The sequence below is a fragment of the Lampetra planeri genome, chromosome 14, assembly GCF_965212315.1.
Source record: "Lampetra planeri chromosome 14, kcLamPlan1.2.h2, whole genome shotgun sequence".
NCBI lineage: Eukaryota > Metazoa > Chordata > Hyperoartia > Petromyzontiformes > Petromyzontidae > Lampetra > Lampetra planeri.
In genome coordinates this window covers 13,314,627-13,339,995 of record NC_136120.1, presented here as the reverse complement: position 1 = coordinate 13,339,995, position 25,369 = coordinate 13,314,627, and the positions used below count along the sequence as shown (strand labels likewise).

At 48.8% G+C, this 25,369-nt stretch overlaps 1 protein-coding gene and 1 long non-coding RNA gene across 3 annotated transcripts in view; one reads left to right on the top strand and one right to left on the bottom strand.

Moving 5' to 3' along the window:
* The first annotated feature begins 1,759 nt into the window (after window positions 1-1,759).
* Window positions 1,760-25,369, top strand: part of LOC144722407 (phosphatidate phosphatase LPIN2-like) — a 57,413-nt gene continuing 33,803 nt past the window's right edge. Inside the window, exon 1 of the mRNA XM_078600651.1 lies at window positions 1,760-2,087. Coding sequence (XP_078456777.1) covers window positions 1,947-2,087 — 141 coding nt within the window. The 5' untranslated portion in view covers window positions 1,760-1,946. The remainder of the gene's footprint in view (window positions 2,088-25,369) is intronic.
* LOC144722409 (uncharacterized) lies at window positions 7,803-24,946 on the bottom strand. Of its 2 annotated transcripts, none has more exons than XR_013586046.1 (6): window positions 24,812-24,946; window positions 21,541-24,013; window positions 20,922-20,998; window positions 13,968-14,046; window positions 13,433-13,623; window positions 7,803-13,066 (listed from the first exon to the last, which is right to left on the bottom strand). It is a non-coding gene; the product is annotated as an uncharacterized LOC144722409 (long non-coding RNA). The 2 variants fall into 2 exon arrangements; XR_013586047.1 differs by having other exon boundaries at window positions 22,540-24,013.

The window sequence follows — 25,369 nt, the reverse complement described above, 5'->3', positions numbered from 1 at the left end:
TTGATGGCTTTTTATGACACCTTTTTTTCTTACATTTATTATTCTTTAGAACGGAACCGAGGAGATACTTATGAGTCAAACGTGAAGTCGAGGGGAATTTCCACTCGCTGACGTTAGGTTTTTTAATTGGTCCCTCTAGCTTTAAAAAACAGCAATACAAAAGAAACCGACTGGTAAAATGTTTTACCGTTTTGTTGTTTGACGTTTGATGTGAAATGTTGCTGTCAGGATCACAATCTTAATTTATCCTCGAGAAATTCGAGAGAGCTATGAAGCTATTCTTTTCACCCATGTCCAGTAGAGGCGGCTCAGCAAGTTAACAGTGACAAACAATACACAAGAAAAAACAAACCCGATGGGAGTGCGAAATCTAGTGTATGTAGATAGCAGTGCCGTCCGTTATGTAATGCCGTCCCTGGCATTGAAACATTGTAAACAAGGAGGGGGATTGGCAGTTGGCAGGGAAAATGCAAACGGAGTTTGTAACCATAAACGTTCCCAGCTTTGGCGCAACAGCACTGTGCTTCATAATCAACGTTTTTGGGTTTAGATCGCGTTATTTATAAATGTGTCGTAACCCTCCACCACCCGACACGGCCAATCAGTAAAAAAGTGTCACGTTGACAAAAAACAAATAGTTCACTGCTTTAGCCCACCGGTGTGTTGAAGCGTGAAACCACAACATTTACATTTTTTTTTAGTACTGTGACGTTTCGCTGGTAATTGCATGCAGCATCATCGGGCAATTCGCCAGAATGGTGAGGCTCTGCTCTTATATAGAGCAGCAGCAGGGTGACGTCATCATTAACTCATCAACTCATCAGTACCAACAGCACTGTGCTATCAACTCGGCAACCTGAGTTGGAGTCCTCGCCCTGCCGAGGATAAGTAGCAAGTGTGATCTGAGCCCAAGCCGGCTGGGTCCCTGGATCCCACCAACATCCACTGGCCGGTAAGGTGAAGCATGGTTACCGACAATGCACAGGCTCGTTCAGATACCATCTTGTTAGTCGTTGCCAAGGATTGAAACATACGTTGGTGGGTTCAAAGCACAGCCTCCTATCGTTGTAAGTAAACATGAACGGAAGGATAATCACGGGGTCTGTCATCCATGCATAGAGAGTTGGGGACTGGCATCGATAGGATCTCGTCTGAGCGGAAGGTTTTCTCTGAGATGTGTTGCATCGCATGATCGTCACTTATTAAAATCCAAGTCAAAATGTTACATTTCTGGAACTGAAAAGCCTCCCAAGTATTAAAAAAACATCGTGGCGTGGAAGCAATAACTCGTATACCTAGACGGGGGAAAAAAAACATCAATAACCCACTGCTAACGTCAGGTTAAATGTGGGCGGTCACATGTGGGCGCGTGTTTTTCAATTATTTAACGAATACAAGCACCAAAGGTTGCCTAGTACAACGTGTTTCGCTTGACATGAGTTCATTGTGAAGCTCAGATAACAAAAAAAACCGGAATGCGCTCTTTTAAGTGTTCACTATCAGCAGTCACGTACTGTTTACAGAGGTCAGGGCCAAACATCAACTCTGCTGAGGCTGTGATTTCGGTAATAAATGTGGCACTTCCTATTTTGCGTGTTGTTTGTCGAGCTCCGTTCCTGCAAGCGTGGTGGCACGGGAGCCACCAGATGCTGTGTCATCAAGCCATCGAGCGCGTGTCCATAGCTCTCTGTACCACCCCTCCCCCCCCTGGTGTGAGTTTTTTTTCCAGTGCGTACTTTAGCCGGTGCCAGTGCACGGGGACTTTAAACCCCGAGCTCTCCGATTTCTCCAAGATTTGCTGCGAGCTGCTCGTGTTGCCGGCCAGGTTTAAATTTAGTTCCGGGCTGCGGAACGCAAATAAATAAAAAATGTTCTCGACGCAAGTCGCCTTGTGACACTCCGTCGGAGACGCACCGTGGAATCGCGCTGCCGGGCCGGGTCGTTGGATGGATCAAGAAGAAGGTGGTGGTGGATCGAGAGGGTCACTCGTCAGAAGCGTTCTGAACATGTCAGTGGACCCGCTTGAGGTTGGGGAGGAGGTGCACGAGATGCTGAAGCAGCCAGAGGAGGAACAGCCCTGGTCTTTGGTAAGGACTAATTCATGGCAATCACCTGCGTTGGTTTTAATTGGGATCGCCGAAATGAGTTTGACGGCTTGTGAAGAGAGAGCGTTTAACTTACGAGCGACGACCTAATTAATTTCACGGCAGAGACGGATGACCGGAGCGTTGAAATTCACCGTTTCAGCGTAACCCATGCTGTGTCTGAATCAACTTGTGAATGCAGGTTTTTTGTGTGTATTGTTCAGGATAAGGAAGCACTTTCTGAAATATTTCAGTTGTTTTTTTACGCTTTGGCCAGTCATGATCGTTGATAAATCCCAGACACAATCATCCTCGCGTATGGCTGGATGAATACCAAAGCATCGGTCGTATCAGGCAGCGGGATGCTTATCGGGTACCGCTTTGAAACAATTGAGTAGAATGAAATAACCTGCTGGCATGTGACAGAGAGCGAAATCTAAGTATGTATGTATATTGAACTTCGTTCGCACCGTACGTAGCCAACCGTACTAATCGGAGGTGCGGGGGAAGGGCAACAAACTAAATACACAAAAACAAATGCCTTCAATGTTTTCTCTTACTTGATACAGCAGTCGTGCTGTGACGGTTCCACCTGAAGACGGAAGCTTGTGTTGCCTCCGAAACGTCGTGATTTTTATTTTATTTTTATTTAACTTTTATTAATTTTAATTTTAATTTTTTACCTACGTGACTTTACCGAAAAAACCCTAAGAATATAAATCATTGCAGTCACGAAAGCTTCAAATCTAGAATTCAATGTTTACGTTATTCTCTTATCACACCAACTGATCTTACCGCCACGTAATATGCCAGTGCGTGTTGTTTGGTAATGTGTGCGGTGTATTTGACGGTGCCAATCACGATGCAGAGGACTTGTAGAGAGTCGCGAGGGGTATGATGTCATTGTTTTAATGATTGTGGATAAGGTGACGGATTGTAACGCACGTTATGAGTTGCCCATTGCTTTGTATAATACAATTAGTGACGATGGCGATGATGGTGACGGTGGTGATGATGATGAGTTGATGGTTGTTCGTAACGTGTATCGCTTCGTGTCTCTTATTTACGAATGAGGCTTCTCATGCCCATACCCAAATACTAATTCACATTTGTCCAATGGGGATGAACGAGACGGAACAAACGCGAAACAATACAAACGAGACAGCGACATCGACGCAAAGAGAGTCAAATCATATCAAACCCCAGCACCTAATTGTGACGATCAAATCGTAACATGTTGGTTAGACGAGAAAACTGGGGAGCGGTGGTGTAGTGGTTAGCGCTCTGCGCAACAAACCCGGCGACCCGAGTTCGATTCCCGCTCACGGCCAACACCAGTGACGATTATCTAAACCGGTCCTGGGCCTCTCTTTCCTAGGTCGACTCAGCCTCAAATGAGTACTGGTGCGGTGTATAAAATCGCCACTGAGGAGACAAAGGCGGCCGGGCGTGGTGCTGGCCACCCACGTGTGTCGTGACGGCCTTTCCGAGGTGCTACTCGCTAACAGCACTTGCCCCAACAGTCTGTTACAGGCTTGCAATGCCTGTCCTCCTCCAAGGTTACACGTTGTTTTATCTTGATTTTAAGCTTTCGTGACTGCAAGGAATCCATACTCTTTGGTTCTTTTGGTAAAGTCACGTAGGTAGAAATACAATAAAATTAAACAAATCACGACGTTTCTTACCTATATAACCCCTTGCCACGGCAGCTCTCTCGCCCACTTCAGCATTTTTTCTTGCTGTGGTTGTTCCACCTGATGAAGATCGCTTGTGTTGCGACCGAAACGTCGTGATTCATTTTATTTCTACCTACGTGACTTTACCGAAAGAACGCTAATTTATGTTTTGGGGACCGCATTTTCCTTGTAAGCCGTGACGATTCCACCGTGACCATTCCGGGGTCGCGTCAATTCTTCCGCGATGCGGTGCCAACAGCGATTCGCGGCTGCCACCCTTGGAAGAGTGCCCATCGTTGACACAAAACGGCCCTTACAAGATCGGCAGCTTGTAACGAGGCTGCTTTCAGGGGGCTCCCTTCACATCCCAAACAGCCGTGCCACGTCATGGGAGCGCGTCTCATGGAGTATTGGGTTCCTTAGCATGTGACGACGCGTGCGTGTGTGCGTGTGCGCGCAGTGCGTTGAATGGCCTGTTTAAAAAGAAAAAAAATTAACCCGTAAAAACAAAGTTTTTCACTATAAATCCTTTATATGCGTGGCGGCTAGAGTCCTCTCGTCCTCTGGCTTGAGATGGCTGCCACCTATGGGTCAGATGATTGCCTGCCACCATTAAGCAATTGGTAATTAAATATAAAAAAAAAAATCATAAAAAGTGTAAAGTTATGGAAAAAAAAATTCACGAAAATACATTTTCACGCACGACGAGTCTGTGTGCAAAATGTTAGCTCGATTGGATCACGGGAAGTGGGTTAAAAAACGACCGAAAGATTTGCACGGTCGTAAGCGCGCAAGCAAGCACGCAAGTTAACTTAATATAAAGGATTTAAAATCTACTTGCTTGTGAATACCTTCCGAGATACATTTGTTCAAAAACTTCTCATTGCTGGTGGCTGCATGTTAGATCCGTAATGAACGATGGATTACATGGACTTGATACTGATTCTTCGGCCTGCCGTGCACGTACTTGTACGCCCTTTTATCACTCCACTGCTGGATGAGGGCCTCCCCTCATCCAGTGTTGTGATGCCACAATCCGTCTCAACTCCTGCACATTAACAGATCTCGTCGCTGCATATCCAGTGGCGGTCACTGAAGAGCACTTCATGTGCACGTGAAGCTCTTTCATGTGGGTCTATGTCAGAATTAATACCTTGTAAATAGAGGCGGTCCCCGAGATACGAACGAACCGCCGTGGGATTGTTATTGTTAATCATCCGACTTGCTAACGTTCGTTCGGTCGTCATTTTGTACCGACCAGCGGGAATATTTTGTTCAGCGGAGCGATCCTCCAGGAGATGTAATGAGTCCCAGCATCCCGAGTAATGCACAATGACAGTGAACCCTGCAACTTACGATAAGTGAATATAAAACAGATTTTTTTATTTTGATGTTACAGTAAACCCTTGTTCATTCGACACACATGGGGCTCTGGCCTTGCCGAATTTTCCAATATTCCGAATTATGTACAACGGTACTCCCCAGTGCCTCCTGTCCCAAAAAAATTTTGTTTTCCAAACTCTTCACCATTCGCATTGTCACACACCCTGCATCAATTCTACCTAAATCTTTGGGTTTGTCTCGCAGACTAAGGGATTTATACTTCAGTTCCATTCTATTACTTCTTGATGTGGGTGTAGACGGCATTTCTCAGAGGGCTGTCTTGCACAGAGTGCACAAACAAGGTAAAGTCCAAAGCAAGAACAGGTCTTGCACTCACGCTCACCACGTGTGCCACCACCACGAGACTGAGTCGTTGTTTTGGTCGTGGCGCGTGGCGTCGCTCCAGGTTCATGCCGAAATTGAACCATTCGGTACGGCAATTCGGCTCATGGCGAATTACTAATATTCTTGGTGCTTACGGTAAAGTCACGTAGAAGGGAAATAATACAATTATAAAAATAAAACATAATAGAATAAAATTCTCACGACGTTTAGGCTACAACGCAAGCAGCCGTCCTCAGGTGAAGAAACAGAGCTTTTATTTTATTATGTTTTATGATAATTTTATTTTAGTATGTTTTTATTATTATAATTGTTTTTCCCTTTTACGTGACTTTACCGAAAGAACCAAGAATATGAATCCCTGCAGTCACTAAAGTTTTAAATCGAGAATTACTAATACTCTATATATTCCGAAAGCGCAGCCGTGCCGAATTATCCCCATTTACGAGTTATCAAATACTGAAATAATGAGGTTTTACTGTACTTTATTTAACGTTGTATTTACTGTACGGTATTTAGTACAGTTTTAAATACAAATTAACACTTTTTTATTAATGAGTTAAAAAAAATGCTTCCCTTTTTTTGTTGACCCATAACACTTTATAACAATAACCGTATGTGCAATTAAACGTTGTATTCCTAGATACGAACAAAACGACTTACGAACGGCTTCCGGGAACGTAACCCCGTTCGTAAGTCGGGGACTGCCTGCAAAAAGTAAGCCGGTAGTTTTGCGGATCGTCATTGTCAGATCATTTCCCCATGGATTTGCTTCTGTAGCGCTTGGATTATTTTTTTTACTTCTCTCTCTTCGTGGCATTTGCTGGCAGATGTCTTGGCACGTTCTGAGCTGGCCGCCTCGCTCAGAAGTCAGAGCGTGCTGAGCCAGCGATGCTAAGACCCGCGGTTCGAACATGCGTTTGAGACTCTTTAAATTTGCCCGAAATCGGCTTCTGAAGATTATCGTCTCATCTCGGTCAACAATGATAGCATTCATAATCATGTGCGGGTTCTTTTGGGTTCGAACGCGTAAATATGAATGCGTCGTTAAAGCTGCCACTTCGCGACGCAGCCAATTAGTAAGGCTTGTCACGTAATCAAAACGTACAAATTCGTTATCACTTCAGCACACCGGTGCGTCGGAGAGTAAACCTACAACTTTTATAATTCGAGTACTGTGACGTTTCGCTGGCGATTAAAGCCAGCGTTATTTTTTGGGTTAGAATAATCCAGAATAATCTAACCCAAAAATTTTTTCTTATGGATAAGTTTGGTCGCGAAAGCCTACGTATCAAAATGATGGCATTAAAAAAAACGTCAATGTGCACCCATTTGAACAGCCGATTGCATTTAAGTGTGGCCGTGGGACTGAAGTTGGCCAGGTGTTTCGGATGTACGTTTGCGTACATCGTTCTCACCCTTGTCAAACGAATACCATTGAGCTTGAGCGCGAAGCCAACATCTCTGGAACCTCCGTGGGTGTGTTTGTTCATCGTTACTTTGATCGCTGGGGCTTTCGCTGTCCACTCCACAGTGCAGAGTCTCGAGTGAGAAGCGAGCTCTTCATGCCATGAGCTTTCATTGCATCCTTAGTTCCTTTGGGCGCCGTGGTGACGTCACCGCCACTTGGTGACGAATTGCGGTTGTTGTTGTTGAATGTGTGTCAGCTGAAACGTGCACTGTTAAGTAATCGTGTATTTAATTTTAGCAGGAAAAGCTTCAACGAGTCTCGGGGCTCTTTTTTCAGGAGGGTCTTGCGCCGAGATGATTATGGAATTCCGTATTAAGTCGCGTTAATGGTTTGTGGGAGGAAACCAGAGTGCGCAGAGAAAACCCATCAGGCCTTCTGCAGGATAGCATGGACGTTGTAACACAGATATGTTCACGGGCCCACTTGCTGTACTGCCATCTCTGGCCACGGTGGCGAGATGTTAACTACCTCGCCTGATTTACAGGAAGGTCGTGGGTTCGATCCCGACCCTGACGCCTGTTGTATATTTTTGAAGTTAGCGTGTCTCTCTCCGCGTGGTCACGGGGGATTTTTCTCCAGGTCCTCTGGTTTTCCCCTCCACATTTAGAATCCACGTGCGTTTCAGAGTATTTGGCTGCTATACATTTCCGCGTGATGAGCCAACTTCGTTGAGCTATCATTTGTGGCCAGGTGGCATCTGAAAAAGAGCTACTGTACATCGCTGAGTGGGCCTTTCCTGGTAAAAAAAAACTAAAATAGTTTACAGTATTCGAGCAGGACCAGTCCACTTATCAGCAGGCTAGGTATGTTCACGTGATTTGCTTCATATTCAACACACAATGTGGATTGACAATGTGCTGTATATTTATTGTATATAGGATCTAAATGCGACCATACCTCCGGATGCTTTACACAAACATGTATTTTTATCCAAAGAGGGGCAGACAGTCGTAGGCTGAGGATAAACATCGAGGTAGTGAGCATGGATTTGAGCAGGGGCAGGAAGTCAACAGCACGGTGGACTGGGGGAAGTGTGGAGGGGGGGAGAGGAGTGGAGAGGCGGGAGAGTGCGTGGAGTGGAGTGGAGGGGGGTGGAGAGCCAAGAGAGTCCGTGGAGTTGAGTAGAGTGGAGGGGGCTGGAGGGGCGAGAGAGTGCGTGGAGTGGAGTGGAGGGGGGTGGAGAGCCAAGAGAGTGCGTGGAGTTGAGTAGAGTGGAGGGGAGTGGAGAGGCGGGAGAGTCCGTGGAAGGGAGTAGAGTGGAGGGTGGTGGAGAGGTGGGAGAGTTCGTGGAGGGGAGTGGAGTGATGATAGAGTGTGTGGAGTGGAGTAGAGAAAGGAGAGTGGAGAGGCGAGAGAGTGCGTGGAGGGGAGTAGAGTGGAGGGTGGTGGAGAGGTGGGAGAGTGCGTGGAAGGGAGTAGAGTGGAGGGGGCTGCAGAGATGGGAGAGTTTGTGGAGGTGAGTGGAGTGATGAGAGAGTGTGTGGAGTGGAGTAGAGAAAGGAGAGTGGAGAGGCGAGAGAGTGCGTGGAGGGGAGTGGAGTGGTGGGAGAGTAGAGTGAGGCTGAAAGTCTTGAGCCTGGATGTGAGCAGGGTCAGGCAGTCAACAGCACGAATGGCTGGGTAGGGGGTTGAGGGTTCCAATCTGGAGGGGGCAGTAGAGGAAATGTATCGCTTCGTTAGTAAAGGGCAGCGGTGCTAAAAAAAAAAACCCCGAGCTGAACGCCAATTGCCGTGGGTGCTGCACCACGTGGTGTAGCTGAGGCGGTTCGAGTCGTGGATGCTTCCAGGAGAGAGGGGCGCTGGTACAAAACTGCTGCGTTAGGCAACGTTTGACCTTGTACTCGGTCGCCGTGGTAATGTTCTGTGAGCGAAGCACGGGCAATTTGTTTTAAATATTAACAAGGATCGATCAATAGGAATGCCTCTTGTGCGCAGTTCGGCACTATCGGGCACGGGACGTGTGAGTCACGTGGGTGTTTGGCCAACACGAGACATTATCACTCAGAAACGGAAAAAAAATGCTTCTCGACTTTAGCAACTTTTGCGTCTAGAAAAAATAACAACCCGCTGCCTCGTGAACCAACCTGGATATCAGGCAGCTCCGAGCACGCGCGGCTCTTTGACAACGACGCGGGGCATGCGGGCAGACGAGCGGCAGGACGCCTCGAAGCACTCCGGGCACATTCCAGGCACGGGCTGGCGCGTCGCTTGGAGGCCCTCCGGCACTTTTAGCTGGGATCTAAGGGTGGATCCGACGGGGGGTGGAGTGGGAGGAAGGGTTGATGATGATGATGATGGGGGCGATGACAAAATCACCTCGAATGCTCCCGATCTTGTCAGGGCTCAGAAGCTAAGCAACTAACGAACTATGTTTTTGTATTATACCAGGTAAGGCCCACTGAGCTATATAGGTCTTGTTCAGAAGCGACCTGACCACAAATGATAGCTCAACGAAGTGGCTTATCGCGTGGAAATGTATAGCAGCCAAATACTCGAAACGCACGTTTATAAATGTGGAGGGGAAAACCCCTAAAGACCCTGAAGAAATAACCACACGACGACAGGGAGAGATACGCACACTCCAAATATACAGCAGGCGCCAGGGTCGAGATCAAACCCACGACCTCCTGTGTACCAGGCGAGGAAGTCAACATCTCACCACGGGGAGCGATAGAGACACGCACACTCCAAATATACAGCAGGCGTCAGGGTCGGGATCGAAGCCACGACCTCCTGTGGACCAGGCGAGGTTGAGTCTGGATAGTGCTTGAATGAGTGACCACCGCGCACGAAACAGGCGACGTGGGCTGCTGCGCAGATACGTTATCAGAGGACAGTGGAGCACATCCATTATTGTACAATACTCTACTCCGTGTCTATGCTCCCCTCCTGCAAACCTGCAGTGTGGTCGCTTGATCACCGTGAACCGCACAGTATGGGAAGCCCTCATCCAGCAGTGGATTGACAAAGTTCCGTACACAGGCTCAAGTTATTCACCCGACTAGCTGATGGAAGGTTAATATGCAATACAACCATTATGTTCTCCCTGTAATGCCACGTGCCAGCAACATTTTTTTTTACTTGACGTTCAATACCAATTAATGTATGAAGTAATACTTATTATTGGTTGATCATTTAAGGGTTTGTCTGTTAATCGATAGTTCCTCATAGCTAATTACTTGCATGCCGATTTTTAATCCGTTTATCACGAACCATTTTTACAATATAATTCTCATCAGGCTCCATGGTGTTAAGTGCGGGCTCTCCAACCCTTATCACGCTCTACCTCTTCCCTCTCTCTCTCGTGTGTTATGAAGAACGGCCACTGCTGAAATATTTACTTAATATCTTCTTCCTTTTATATGGTCACTGTGTTATCGGCAAACATGTAAAAAAAATGTTGGTTTATGAAGACATGAACCTTACCCTCTGCCCTTATCAGCCTTGCCTGCTTGCTGATTAATGCTTTTTCTTATTCAATCTTTTTTTGTCTTTAGTTTTTTTCACAAAAAAAAGAATAGTGACCCGAATCTATTCACCCCATCCAATCGACGTGACGGGGAAACTGCCCTGCAGTCTTTCCCTGCACATTCCAGGGCTTGACGTGCACAGCGGAGCATTGGACGCTGATGAGCGCTTTAGGGGCTGGTCGATGGGAAAATACCGCTTAAAGTGAACACACTAATAATGCAGTAATAATAGTAGTTTATGTTTTAGTGCCAGTCATGCACTTGCATCTCACAATGCCGTACAATAATTATATGCACAATCACATTGGGGACGACATCCTCTTTATAGCAATCATTAAGTCAATGACACGTGATTTGGCGCTTCTGCTGCTGCTGCATTCACAGCAATAGTTGCACAGACTGCTTCTTGTGTTTGGTTTGTTGTCCTTACCCCACACCTCCGATCTGCACAGTTCGCTAAGTACAGTGCAAAATAAGTTAAACATATATATAAAGACGACTTTGACGCACCAGTCCTGGGAAGATTTTCTTTATTAAGAAGCCACGTACTCACACTCGGACAGGCGGAGACCCCCACGGCAACAGCGCCGAGTCTCCCGCGCATCTCCCTTATATACGATGCGAGGCCACGCCCCCATTCCCGAACCTTCTGGCTGGTTCTAGACCGCTCGCTCCACCAGCAGACTCCACCGTCCTTTTCCGTCACCTGGCCACGCTCCTATTCTCGATCATTCTCGTAGCCACCAGTCCACTCGCACTGCAGGCTGACTCCCCTGTCATTACCTCCCATGGCCACCAGTCCATTCGCACTGCTGGCTGACTCCCCTGTCATTACCTCCCGTGGCCACCAGTCCATTGGTACTGCAGGCTGACTCCCCTGTCATTACCTCCCGTGGCCACCAGTCCATTCGTACTGCAGGCTGACTCCCCTGTCATTACCTCCCGTGGCCACCAGTCCATTGGTACTGCAGACTAACTCCCCTGTCATTACCTCCTGTGGCCACCAGTCCATTCGCACTGCAGGCTGACTCCCCTGTCATTACCTCCCGTGGCCACCAGTCCATTCGCACTGCAGGCTGACTCCCCTGTCATTACCTCCCGTGGCCACCAGTCCATTGGTACTGCAGACTAACTCCCCTGTCATTACCTCCCGTGGCCACCAGTCCATTCGCACTGCAGGCTGACTCCCCTGTCATTACCTCCCGTGGCCACCAGTCCATTCGCACTGCAGGCTGACTCCCCTGTCATTACCTCCCGTGGCCACTAGTCCATTCGCACTGCAGGCTGACTCCCCTGTCATTACCTCCCGTGGCCACCAGTCCATTGGTACTGCAGACTAACTCCCCTGCCATTACCTCCCGTGGCCACCAGTCCATTCGCACTGCAGGCTGACTCCCCTGTCATTACCTCCCGTGGCCACCAGTCCATTGGTACTGCAGACTAACTCCCCTGCCATTACCTCCCGTGGCCACCAGTCCATTCGCACTGCAGGCTGACTCCCCTGTCACTACCTCCCGTGGCCACTAGTCCACTCACACAGTAGGTTGACTCTACACTAATTATACATACAAACACAATGCATTATTGCTGACCCGCCCCTACTTGGACACCTGTGAAAAAGGAGCTTCATAGCGCATCGGATTACCCCTGCCGTCTAAATAAAGACTGATTCTGAACAACAAAGTCAACACGTCCGTCTAGTAACACTGTGCCCTGAAAAAGGAAGGCGTGTTATGAAGAAGGGGCCGTGCTTGAAACGTCACCTGCTTTATATTTATTTTTTTCCTTTTCAGGAACACCTCCACGTTACTCGTGCAGTATCACCAAATAATGTGTTTCAATCGAACATTTAGAGCAGAAAAAGTCCAGGGCTAGTTGTCAGTCAGTGAGATGTTAACTACCTCGCCTGGTGTACAGGAGGTTGTGGCTTCGATCCCGACCCTGACGCCTATGGTCGCGTGCACGTTGTCTCCGGGGCCTCCGGTTTTCCCCTCCACATTTAGAATCAACGTGCTTCTCCACGCGACAAGCCACTTCGTTGGGCTATCACTTGTGATTGCCAGGTCGCTTCCGAAAGAGAGCTTTGCAATAGCTGAGTGGTCCTTACCTGGTACAATAAAACAAATCTAGAGTTTATTTTTTTCTTTGTAGTTTCAGTGAGAAATTGCTCAGCCGATGCTTCCCTGGGGATGTTGCGGTAAAGGCCGCGTTCACAATCCGTAACCCGAGCACATTCAAATGAACGTCCGTCGGATACTGCCCCCCGCCCGCCCCGCAACTCCCGATGCAGGCGACACGACGGTTCCTCTTTAGCTCATTTGGCACTCGAGTAAGAAGAGGCTCCCCACGAAGTGCAGAGCCCTGCTGAATTTCTTCCCCCGGCCTATGTTCAGCCGGAGCGCTGACACACGGTCGCTCGCTCAGCGTCACGTTACGCCGCCGAGCAATTCTAATGGCTTCATCCCAGGGGCGTGCGTCCAGCGTGTTGAGCAACCCTGCAGTACGACGGGTTTCTCATCGTTCGCGGAAATTGCTTCAGATTGGGTCGCTGTCGCCCTTAGCGCGCAGTGCAAAGCGGTCCCCACGGCGGTGAGCACGCGGCAGCTGTAGGCAGCGTTGGCTGCGCTGTACTGATGATTCCTAAGAGGGATGAAACCGATAAACGCACAGTTTTCGTGACTGCAGGGATTCATATTCTTGGTTCTGTCGGTAAAGTCACGTAGAAGGGAAGTAATAAAATAATATAAATATATTATTTCCCTTCTACGTGACTTCACCGAAAGAACTAAGAATATAAACGCACAGTTGTCTCGTCGTCATGCTGCTGTCTCTGCTGTCTAAAACAGTATGACAATATTGTACTGATGATTCCAAACAAAGATGAAACCCGTGTACATTTGTCTCCGGGGTTGATAAAATAGGTACAATTTTGCGAGGAAGTAAACATTGGTTGTGCTGTGGATAGACTTCGCCCGTGCCATAGAAATGTGGAATTTTCCAACTTACGATTCAGGGCTGTCAACAGGCGATGAGCACCGATGCCCCAGTGCTGCTTATGGAGCACAGACTCACTTTGGGGTTGTTGTTGTTGTCGTTTTTCTCGACGCAAAACGATTGACGTGGTTGACAGCGAGAGGGTGTGCGTGCGGTTCCTGGCGTAGCATCACACTGGGCACCTCCTGCCCGCCTGTCTCCGCCTGGTAAGATTAACAAAAAAAAAATTGTCGCTTTTTTTTACACGCTTTTATTTAACTCACACTGTTGTTGTTGTTGTATCCTCAAATCTTGTAACTCAATTTTAACCCACTTCACAATGTGGTATCGACTGCGAACTTGGTAAACTTATGTCAAACTAATGACAATACTATATTCTATCATATAAAATATTTTTTTTATTTTAAAACATTGTTTTTATGTTATGTTTCGGCTTGGGTCTAATTGTCCACGGTCAACTAACGTTGGAGTCGTGGACTTCTTCCATTACTAGTACATTTCATAAAAGCGTGTTTTTAAAATATTACTTATTAAGTGAGTTGTTTACCTTTCCCATACTTTGCACTCCTATCGTATTTCTTGCATTGCTTGTTGTCGCAACTTTCTTACCCGCCGCTACTGGACGTCTGCAAAAACAAAAAAAACAAAGAGCGCTTCATAGCTCATCGGATTCCTCCAGGAGAAATGAAGATTCCGATTCTGCATGGCCGCGTTGTGATTTTCGCATCGTCCGCGACATTCGGACGCCACCGTGGCAACGATAACCGACCCTACGTCGACTGCGGTGATCGCGTTGCTGCTGCGAGCGTTCAAAGAAACGCGGGGGTTGCGGTCAGTGACGCGGCCTTAATCGCCGTCACTGCCTCGTCATGGAGCTAAACGGCTAAGCCACGCCAGGGCGCACTTTTGTCCTTGACCCACGTGGGTGTTACGCGCATTGGCGCTTAAAAAAAGGGAATTTTTTTTAAAAATAACACGCGACTGTGGTACACGGCCCCTCTACTTCTGTGCTCTGATGAAGGTGCCGTTGCCTGAAACGTCGCCTATTAAAAAAAATGTCCCTTCTCAGCGCCGCGGTGTTATTCAGGAATGTGTTGAGCGAGTTGTTTTGTGCGCCACTGCCAACGCAGCAGCGGCGGCGGTGGCGGCAGCGGATAATAACATAATGCGTTCGCCTCGGTAAGGAACGGTGTGTTTTGTTCTCTGCGTTTCAACCTTGGGGCCGCGCACTTTGCCTGTAGCTGGCGATGTGCGCTGGCGTGTCACTCCTAGTTCCTTGCCACAGAATAGCAGCGGGCACAGGCGGCTGTGGACAGAGGGCGACTGCCAGCCACTGATAACTCCCAAAGTGACGAGCGATGACTTAATCCTGTCCTTGGCCACCCTCTGTCACGAAGTCCACGCTGACCAGCGTGGAGAAGTATGGTCAAGCAATCCCCCGACTAACGACGGTGTGATTGAACATGTTGGGATACGGAGCGTACATCTTCTTGTGGTTTGGAGTGATTGTGATTGGTCGAGGTATTTACTCTCTGAACTTTTTTTTTGTTACTGTGGTGGAGGAATTGCACGCAGATCGGAAGGTGCAGAGGTCAGCCACCCAACTACTAACGACTGCACTTTCTCACCAGTGTACCCACTGAGTTGTGCATCAGGAAGCCAATCTCTGGCCAGGTAGCACAGTGGTTTAGAGCCGTTGTTTGCAATCGGAAGGTTGTGAGTTCAAGTCGGAGCCAGCCATGACTCAGCCTATCATCCCCTCATTGGAGGCTAAACGCGTACCACGTTGTGGCAAGTCGACAAACAGTCCGGTGGTGTTTTGTTGAACAAGGTGGCGAACTCAAGAGACCAGGGTATCGTCTCGTTTGCGAGAGTGGGCACCGGCGCAGTATTAACCAGGGCAGCAGCTGCATTCGAACCTCGAACTGTTCTATCGCTAGGCCACACCACCATATTGACTCATCCCCGACATATGAACGTGGAATTTCCACCACTGGCTTTAAACAGGAGATGCCTGCTGCCTCATAATTGCTCGACAGCAGGAAACGGATTCTACCATGTGTTTAAAATGAGCCCGCGGACGTGCAGTGGAGTTTAAAATCCAGCGAGTTTTTTTTTTCGCCCAAGCACCGATCTATCCCTTAGCTCTGTAATATCCACACACCAGGATCATGCTTGATCGTGCGGCTTTGTTGAATTATAATAACGACGCATTTCCCACGCTCAAAGAACCGAACAGTAGAACGTGTTCAATATTATAACACATTCCTGCGGAGGGAGCTGGTAGGAACGTTGGGTTGCTCGGTCAATGGTCAGGGTTAACGGCGGCGTGGTGTATTCCGCAAATATGGCCGACTGTGAGGGCGGGCACAAGCCGGCGTGAGAAGGTTAAACGTTGAGCTTTATAAGGGCACCACGGGGTGACCAGCCCCGCCCCACCCTCCCCTCCCCACCCAGCCCCACCCCTCCCATTTTTGGATGCACGACGGACGGACGGACACAATAATCCCCTGTGGGCTGGTGGAACCAGGTGGTTCCTACCAGTAAAAAAAAAACTATTACGTGAAAAAAACCAACGGCATATGTATGATACATAAGAGCAGCATTGATAGCATTCGAGGGACGGAATATATGAGGTGGTCAAGTGGAGGAGGAAATTCAAGGCAGGTTGTAAGACCTGGTACGCTATTCTTGACAAGTGTGTGTTACACCCAAATAATAATCATCCTGGAAGTGTATTGCTTCAACACATGCAGCATTACACACGGCGTGTATGTTTGGAAGAAGATAAAGAAAAAACAGATGGGGAACAAAAAAAATATATAGAGTTGACGGACTTGTTTTTTTCACCTTTTGACCTCTGGGCTTTTTTTTGCTTGGTAACTCTTTCTCGGTTGTGGGGAGGGGTGGGGAGAGTGGGGGTGAATGGTGGGGGGAGTGTGGGTGGGGGGGGTGGAGATTGGGGAGGGAGAGTAGGGGGGGTAGTGGGGGGGAGTGGGCGGGAGTGGAGAGTGATGGGGGGGGGTGGAGAAAAACCTTTCGTTTTGATTGGTTGGCACAGGGGACACACCACGTTTTCTCGGGGCGCTCATTGGCCAAGCACGCCAGTCCGTCTTGTTGTGCATTTCGCAACGCCCCCTTTGGCCACCAAACAACCCCCCCCGCCCCAACAAAAAACAACCCCAAAACACCCACCGCAAAAATATGCTCGCAACATTCGCCACTCTTCAAAAGATCACACGCAGCCGCGTCAACGGAGCCAGACTCTGTGGCAGCAACGTTGGGGGGGGGGCGGAGAGGTGTCGTTCATCGGCATGCGTGTAACCATTAAATCCTAACCGCTCGCGGAACATTTACTGGGATCCAGTTGCTGCTCGTGCATGCGTGTGGTGTGATCTTTGTCCTTCGTCTTTCGTGTTGCGAATCGATTAGGTGCGATGTATGCAAAGTTATCCAAACGGTGTGCTAAGGCTTGCCCTAGTAGCAATGGCGGAGCCAAGGTTTTCAGGTATAGGGAGGCAACCCCTCCAGCAATGAAAACTGATAGAGGAGTTGTTAGTAAGTAAGGACTTGTCCCTTGCTTTTCATTCGACGCGTGTGCGGCGATGGCGCAGCCATCGATCGGGGGTCGAAATCGAACCGCGTTGTGTGATCGGCATCGCGCTCGCTGGAGGTGTTGATGCCTTCAGGGAAGTCGTGTCCTGTATACGCAACTGCGCACAATTCTGAGTCACTTATAACTGCTTTGCCGTTACTTATTGCCAATTATGGACTCAGACTATTGTCCTATCATCTCATAGAGTCCCTGACACGTAATAATATGCTACACAGTGACAGTGAGGGTCGCAAAATGCCGATTTATTACTAATATACCCCAATGATCCGATCGAAATTAGGGATTTCGATAGGATCATTGGGGGGTACGTGCCCCCCCCCCCTGCCAGTGCCTAGTACAATTCAATATGTACGCTCATGTGGTAAACAATTGTGTACAAGCGAGGCGATAATATTTAGCAGCGGCGCAGAGATTAATGTTCTGCAAATGTAGATTCCACTGGTCCTTCATATTCTGCAGATGTAGATGCCACTGATTCTTCATGTTCTGTAGATGTAGATGCCACTGGTTCGTCACGTTCTGCAGATTGTAGATGCCGCTGGTTCTTCACGTTCTGCAGATGTAGATGCCACTGGTTCTTCACGTTCTACAGATGTAGATGCCACTGGTTCTTCACGTTCTGTAGATGTAGATGCCACTGGTTCTTCACGTTCTGGAGATGTATATGCCACTGGTTTTTCCTGTTCTGCAGCTGTAGATGCCACTGGTTCTTCACGTTCTGCAGATGTAGATGCCACTGATTCTTCCTGTTCCGCAGATGTAGATGCCACTGGTTCTTCCTGTTCTGCAGATGTAGATGCCACTGGTTCTTCACGTTCTGCAGATGTAGATGCCACTGGTTCTTCACGTTCTGCAGATGTAGATGCCACTGGTTCTTCACGTTATGCAGATGTAGATGCCACTGGTTCTTCACGTTCTGCAGATGTAGATGCCACCACCGCCGTCTATTGCGTGGAGGTTCAACTTACGACTCTCGGTCCGAACAGGCAACCTGGACATATGGACAGGTTTGTTCGGACCTCTGAAAGAAATCAGAGGAGTCCCTGTATGTTGAACTTCTTTCGCACCGTACACTTCTAACCGTGCTCATCGGAGGTGCACAGGCAAAGGACAACAAACTAAACACAAATCAATTCTAAAAAAATGACTTTTCAATCTCGATTCAAAAGATCTGTTCGGATTGCACACGTGATCTGAGTGATACGTATCGCCTAAATGGGCCGAATGACACTAAAATAATAAACAAAAATGGAACAACGCGACAAACAACGCAGACGAGATGGATTCGACCCATTACGTGAATTCCGACCAGAATCTTCATCTGAATCGTAGCATGGCCCATGAACTCGCTGTTTTCGTCGCGACGTGAATCGTCACTCGCCCTGGGTATTCGAGTCAAACTCTGAACCCCACAATCTCGGCTACCTGCTTTCACGGCACGAGCGTTGCAACAATGTGCATGCAGTGGCGGATTAATCCCGCCGGAGGAAAAACCGCAACCCGTGCCGTAATCTGACGCCGAAGCAAGGTCCAATGAGATCATAAACTGCGAGCTGGCAACACTGCAGCGGTGTTCGCGCGAGTGACCCGACCCTGAACCCCGTGGAGGAGGGAGGCAGGTAGGAAGGGCCCGTGTTGCCTGTTGCCCTCGAGAGAACCACGACGTGGTCGTTGTTGTTTTTGTTGCGTTTCGTGCACGCAGAGGTGTTGACGACCCCCTGAGCGATCCGAGGGCCACTCGGCTGAATTTTGTTTTTAAATGCGGGTAACGTCCTGTTATTATTTATAAGGACGGGGATGGGGGTGGACAGAAGGCATGCATTATCTGTTGCGTGTGTGTTTTGTGAGTCATTTGTCAAATTTGCACTTCGCGGCTTTTGAATTGACTTTTAATACAGTGCCGTGCTATGGAGACGGTGAGAGTGTGTGTCTGCGTGCGGTGTGTGTGTCTGCGTGCGGTGTGAGTGTGTCTGCGTGCGGTGTGTGTGTGTGTCTGCGTGCGGTGTGTGTGTGTCTGCGTGCGGTGAGTGTGTCTGCGTGCGTGTGTTGTGTGTCTGCGTGCGGTGTGAGTGTGTCTGCGTGCGGTGAGTGTGTCTGCGTGCGTGTGTTGTGTGTCCGGGGAACGGTACTGTAGTAGTCAGCGCACTACGTTAAGAACGCGGCGACTCGAGTTCGATTCCCGCGCACGGCCAACATCGGTGACAAATATCTGAACCGGTCATGAGCCTCCCCTAGGTCGACTTGGCCTAAAATAAGTACCTCGCGCGGTGTGTAAACATCCAGACAACTGGAGAGACAAAGGCGGCCGGGCATAGTGCTGGCCTCCCACCCCCTCGTGCGCCGTGCCGGCCTTCATAGGTGCTCGCTAACAGCACTTGCCCCAACAATATGTTAAGGCTACACGGTGTGTGTGTGTAGTGGCACACGACACACACACACGACACACACATGTACTGCAGTGTGTGTGTTAGTGGCACACGCACACACACACGTACTGCATTGTGTGTTTAGTGGCACACAGACACGCACACACACGCACACACGCACAAACACACGTACTGCAGTGTGTGCGTGTGTTAGTGGCACACAGACACACGCACATACACGCACACGTACTGCATTGTGTGTGTGTTTAGTGGCACACAGACACACGCACACACACGCACACACGCACGTACTGCAGTGCGTGCGTGTGTTAGTGGCACACAGACACACGCACACACAGACACACGCACACACACAGACACACGTACTACAGTCACGGCGCCACTTAATTCCTTCCCAACTCGCTCACGACTCACAGTGACTCAGAGGGTGAATGCCCCCACGCGCACACACACACAGACCACCGTCACCACCACTCCAAACAGGGTGCCAATTACTGCCACGAACACTTCACGGTGTAACCCCCCCCCCATCGTCCCAAGGGCCCTTAGGAGCCCCCCCCACCCCTTCCTGTTCACTGATGCGGAAAAACGGAAGCATGCAGCACAAGGAGTTTCAGTTTCAAAGTTGACTGCCAGCACAGTCGTCTTCTGTGCCACTGGAGCTGTGCACTTTTACATCCTGATGGAAAACAACTAATTTATTTTAGAAGTTATTTTTGTGTTTAGTTTATTGTCGTCGTCCCCCCACGTCTCTTCACCCACACACATTCGATGAGCATGGCAGGCTACGTACGGTGAGCGAAACAAGTTCAGAGATGCATGCATGCATCTCTGTGTGTGCACTCCATGGCGAACATCTCACACGCTGTGAATAACAACGCTCTGTGTGTGGCCTTTAAAGGAGGGGTGGGGGGCGGAGGAATAGGCGACGTTTTGGGCAATGGCCCTCCTTCGTGACACGTACATCGCGACTGGATAATGAGAGTTGGAGACTGCACTTTACACCATTGGGAATAGATGTTGATAAATAAAACACAATAATGTAATAGTAATAGGTTTTTACCCTTTCAACTGGTACAAACACTGATACCTTTATACAAGGGATCATGTTTGCAATAACCACAACACAAGCTGTCAAAATGCAAAACTAAAATAAACAATAATGTAAACCAGTTATGTTGTTTTTTAATTGGCATATGTGCACAAAGCGCTGAATTTGTGGACGTACATCGCCCCCTTCCCCACCCCCAATGGATTTATCATCATTCCAGTGCAGAGCGTTCGGTGGTGTAATATTACAAGGGCCCCTTGCCTCTCGCGTTACAGCGGCAATGGCATCTCCCGCTTAATTGTAATCGGATGCGTGCTTATCGGTATGCGCAGATGTGCTGGAGCCGAAGATCCGAGAGTTCATTATAAAGTTGATGATATAAAACAAAGTCCGTGTCCTGATGTATAGCAAGGAGGGCAGCGCTGTCAACAAAGGATGGATGCTCACGGTTAGATGATTTTGCTGCGACAAATTTCCAAATGATGGGCCGCTTTGTTGAGCCATCATCTGTGGCCAGGTCGCTTCTGAAAAACAAGTTAATAACACAGTGGGATTTTGCCTGGTAGGATGGGGATGGTTTTGTATTGCAGGTGTGTTTTTGGGTAATTTGCAGAGGTGTGGACTCGAGTCATGTGACTTGGACTCGAGTCAGACTCGAGTCATGAATTTGATGACTTGCGACTCGACTTGGACTTGCATAACAATGACTTTGTCCCACCTATGAGATGTGGACTCGAGTCATGTGACTTGGACTCGAGTCAGACTCGAGTCATGAATTTGATGACTTGCGACTCGACTTGGACTTGCATAACAATGACTTTGTCCCACCTATGAGATGTGGACTCGAGTCATGTGACTTGGACTCGAGTCAGACTCGAGTCATGAATTTGATGACTTGCGACTCGACTTGGACTTGCATAACAATGACTTTGTCCCACCTATGAGATGTGGACTCGAGTCATGTGACTTGGACTCGAGTCAGACTCGAGTCATGAATTTGATGACTTGCGACTCGACTTGGACTTGCATAACAATGACTTTGTCCCACCTCTGGTAATTAGTTTACCTTGTAATCTGCACTACAACTGTGTTTTTGTAGTTGTTGTGACGTTCTTACCCGCGCCTACTGGACATCTGTGAAAAAGAGCTGTATCGCTCATTGGGTTCCTCCAGTATATAACAATATATATTTTGATTATAAATGAAAAAAAAACTTTTTTTAAAACGCGCTGTAATGAAATGTACCGTACGAGTAATGGCAGAACTCCACGACTCCAGGAAGTGGCCCCGAGGCTTGCCATAACGTAAGGGGAGCGTGGTGATTTACAGCTAACTTGAGTTGAGCGTGGACAATTAGACCCAATGCGAAACATAACTTATAAAAAAGATGGTTTAATTTTTTTTAAATGATAGAATATAGTATTGTCATCAGTATGACATAAGTATACCAAGTTTGCAGTCGATAACATATTGGAAAGTGGGTTAAAATTGAGTTACAAGATTTGAGGATATGACAACAACAGACAGAGTTAATAGAAAGCGCGTAAAAAGATTGTTTAAAAAAAATGATAGAATATAGTATTGTCATCAGTAAGACATAAGTATACGAAGTTTGCAGTCGATACCACATTGGGAAGTGGGTTAAAATTGAGCTACAAGATTTGAGGATATGACCCTGTTTTCTCTCCATACGGGGTCGCTAAGATTTTTGGATTGCCTTCTTCTAAGGACAGCGAGGTCAAGGCTCTGTTCCTGGGGTGATCGGGCTGTTGCCAAAGTGCAGCTCCCAGACTATGAAACGCTTTGTGCCTTTGCTCATGAGACAATCGGGAGTCGTTTGAGCGATAAAGTCTCGTCTTGAAAACTCATCTCTTAACACTGGCCTTTACACCGCCGCTAGTTGCTGCCCGTTCACCCTTCAGGTTCTCTTTATACCCTGGCTTTCCATACACGGTGGAGCATTGGGATCCACGGATGAAATGCACCACTTTACAAGTGTCGTTTATGATTACGACGATGCGCAGTGGGACAGCGGGAAGGAACACGAGCTGGCCTGGTCACTCACCGGAGTTTGGGTTCACCCGATGAACGTCCGCTCACGTGCGTGCCTGCGTAAATACGTAAGTACGCGCACACGTGAGCGTAAGTACGTACGTACGCATGGTTCACACACACACAGGGTGCGATGCTGTTTGCAAATCTGTAATTTTATGTAATTTGTCATGCGACGCTCGATTTCACAACGCCGCTCGCACGCCTGCAAACGCAACAACGACGGTGGCCTGTCGTAGCTGCAGAGCGCTATCCTAAAGGGCCTTTAAAACTCGTATGTGTTTTCAGTAAAGCAAGAGGAAAAAAAAACGGCATATGTGGCAAACAGAAATGCATCGAAATTTGTCCCGCGTTTAAATGGCAAGTGGAACACGTTTTGAGCAAGTTATTGAAAAACTTTTCAATAAGTCATAATGTGCACAACCCTCGCGGCTTTGCCGGTCGTGACGGTTGTTTGACCATACTTCACCACTCTGCGCTGTTGAGTGAAGGGGGGGGGGCTGATGGTGTGTGTGCAGGGCTGGTTAAGACACCCATAAGTGAGGTTTTTGGGTTAGATCGCGTAAATATAAATGTGTCGGTAAACCCGCCACCACCCGACACAGCCAATTGAAGGTGAATGAATTAAGGCGTTTGTCACGTAAACAGAACGTGCCAATTCGTTACGAGTACAGCACACGGGTGTGTTGGAGAGTAAACCCACAACATTTATAATTCGAGCACGATGTTTCGCCAGTACTTACAACCACCAGCATCAGCCGACGGACATATTTCTGGAGAAATCCTCCTGTTTCCGTCCCAAATAGAGGGATCAATGTGGATAATGTTGGTCACGAAAGCTTGACGTGGTTCGGATAACGCTCGCTCGCCCATTGACATTAGCCATGGCCGGGACTCAACGTCAGGTTGTTATGTACGATGTATGTTGCACTTCTTTCGTACCGTACGTCGCCAAACCGTGCTCATCGGAGGTGCGGGGACAAAAAAAAACATTGCCAGCTTCATATCGCAGTGCAACGAAAAAAACCACCGCACATTAAATTCGTGCATTTTTTTTTTTAAAGAGGATCTCGAAACCATTGTACACAAAATAAATATAATAATGCATATTTATATATTTTTACTTGCAGTCATTGTTGTATAACAATGAGACTCACCCCCCCCCCCAAAAAAAAAAAACTTAACCTGTACCATGACTGGGTAGATGCTTGTTTTTTTCGCCGTGCTATCGGAGGTCATTCACCTTCAGGGGGGTGGCGACAGTGACGCATGATCCTAGCAGGAGCGCGCTCGGCCACTCCTCCCACAGTCACCGCGGGTTAGATCCCAGCGGCCACCCTAGTTAATACCGCGGCCGTGCGTATCGTCGCGAGTTATTTTTTTCCTGCCATGGATTGCCCACGTGACGATGAGACACTTAGGGGTGAGCTGTCGTTCTTGGTTGTTGTCTTCTGAAGAAAAAAGCTGTATAGCTGAGTGGGCCTCACCTGGTAAAATAAAAATGTTTAGTTTATTAACCGTAGCATCGTCCGCTTCACATTGGAGCTAAAAGATCCCCTTTACGTCATTAGAATATTTTGTTTTTTTACTGGAGCAGCCAGATGGGTAAGGACGTTACAACAACAAGCAACACAAACACGCGATAGTCTTGCACATCGTTCAAAAACATCCAAATTAAACCCATTCGAGAAGAGGAGGCCGTTGTGTGCCGGCGTCAGGACCCACGTGTCCCATTTATGTTTTTAATTATCCACAAACGAACACTCAATGTGGATCACACACACGCACGGGAGCGATAATCGCCCCCTACTGGCACAACGATGCCCCCAGGTCACTCCCACAAACGTGACCACCACCACCCTGGCCTCTGGAGGTCTCACCGGCTCCCGACAACACCACGTTCTGCACCTGGAAACCCTCGAGTGGGGGGAGGGTTGTTTTTTATCCCAAAGCCCCCCCCCCCTGCTCGCGCGAGCCTCTCCCACCCACCAAAGGCCCCCCTCTGCTCTCGCGAGCCTCCCCCCACCCCACCCACCAAAGCCCCCCCTGCTCTCGCGAGGCTCCCCCACCCCCCACCAAGGCCCCCTCTGCTCTCTAGCGAGCCTTACTCCCCCACCCACCAAAGCCCCCCCCGCTCTAACGAGCCTCCACCCACCCACCAAAGCCCCCCCCCCACCGCTCTAACGAGCCTCCCCCCACCCACCCACCCACAAAAGCCCAACCCCACCAAAGCCCCACCCCCCCCCTGCTCTCGAGCGAGCCTCCCCCCACCCCACCCCACCCACCAATCGCCTTTCGGGTGGCGCGATCAGCTGATGTGTCCGCGGCTGTCGCGGGCCGCCGTGATGTCATCCGGCGGGCGGGTCACGTGGTTTAGCCCTGGCCACGCCTCCCGGTGTCGTCCCCCCTCCCTCCCTCCCCCGACTGAGCGTGCGACCGGGGCAAGTTGAGGAGCAATACGCGTGTCTCCTCTGTCTCGGTGTGTGTGTATCGGTGTGTGTGTGTCTCGGTGTGTGTGTCTCGGTGTGTGTGTCTCGGTGTGCGTGTCGGTGTGTGTGTCTCGGTGTGTGTGTGTCTCGGTGGGGGTGTGTCTCGGTGTGTGTGTGTCTCGGTGTGTGTGTCTCGGTGTGTGGGGGTGTGTCTCGGTGTGTGTGTGTCTCGGTGGGGGTGTGTCTCGGTGTGTGTGTGTCTCGGTGTGTGTGTGTCGGTGTGTGGGGGTGTGTCTCGGTGTGTGTGTGTCTCGTTGTGTGGGGGTGTGTCTCGGTGTGTGTGTCTCGGTGTGTGTGTGTCGGTGTGTGTGTGTGTCGGTGTGTGTGTGTCTCGGTGTGTGTGTGTGTCGGTGT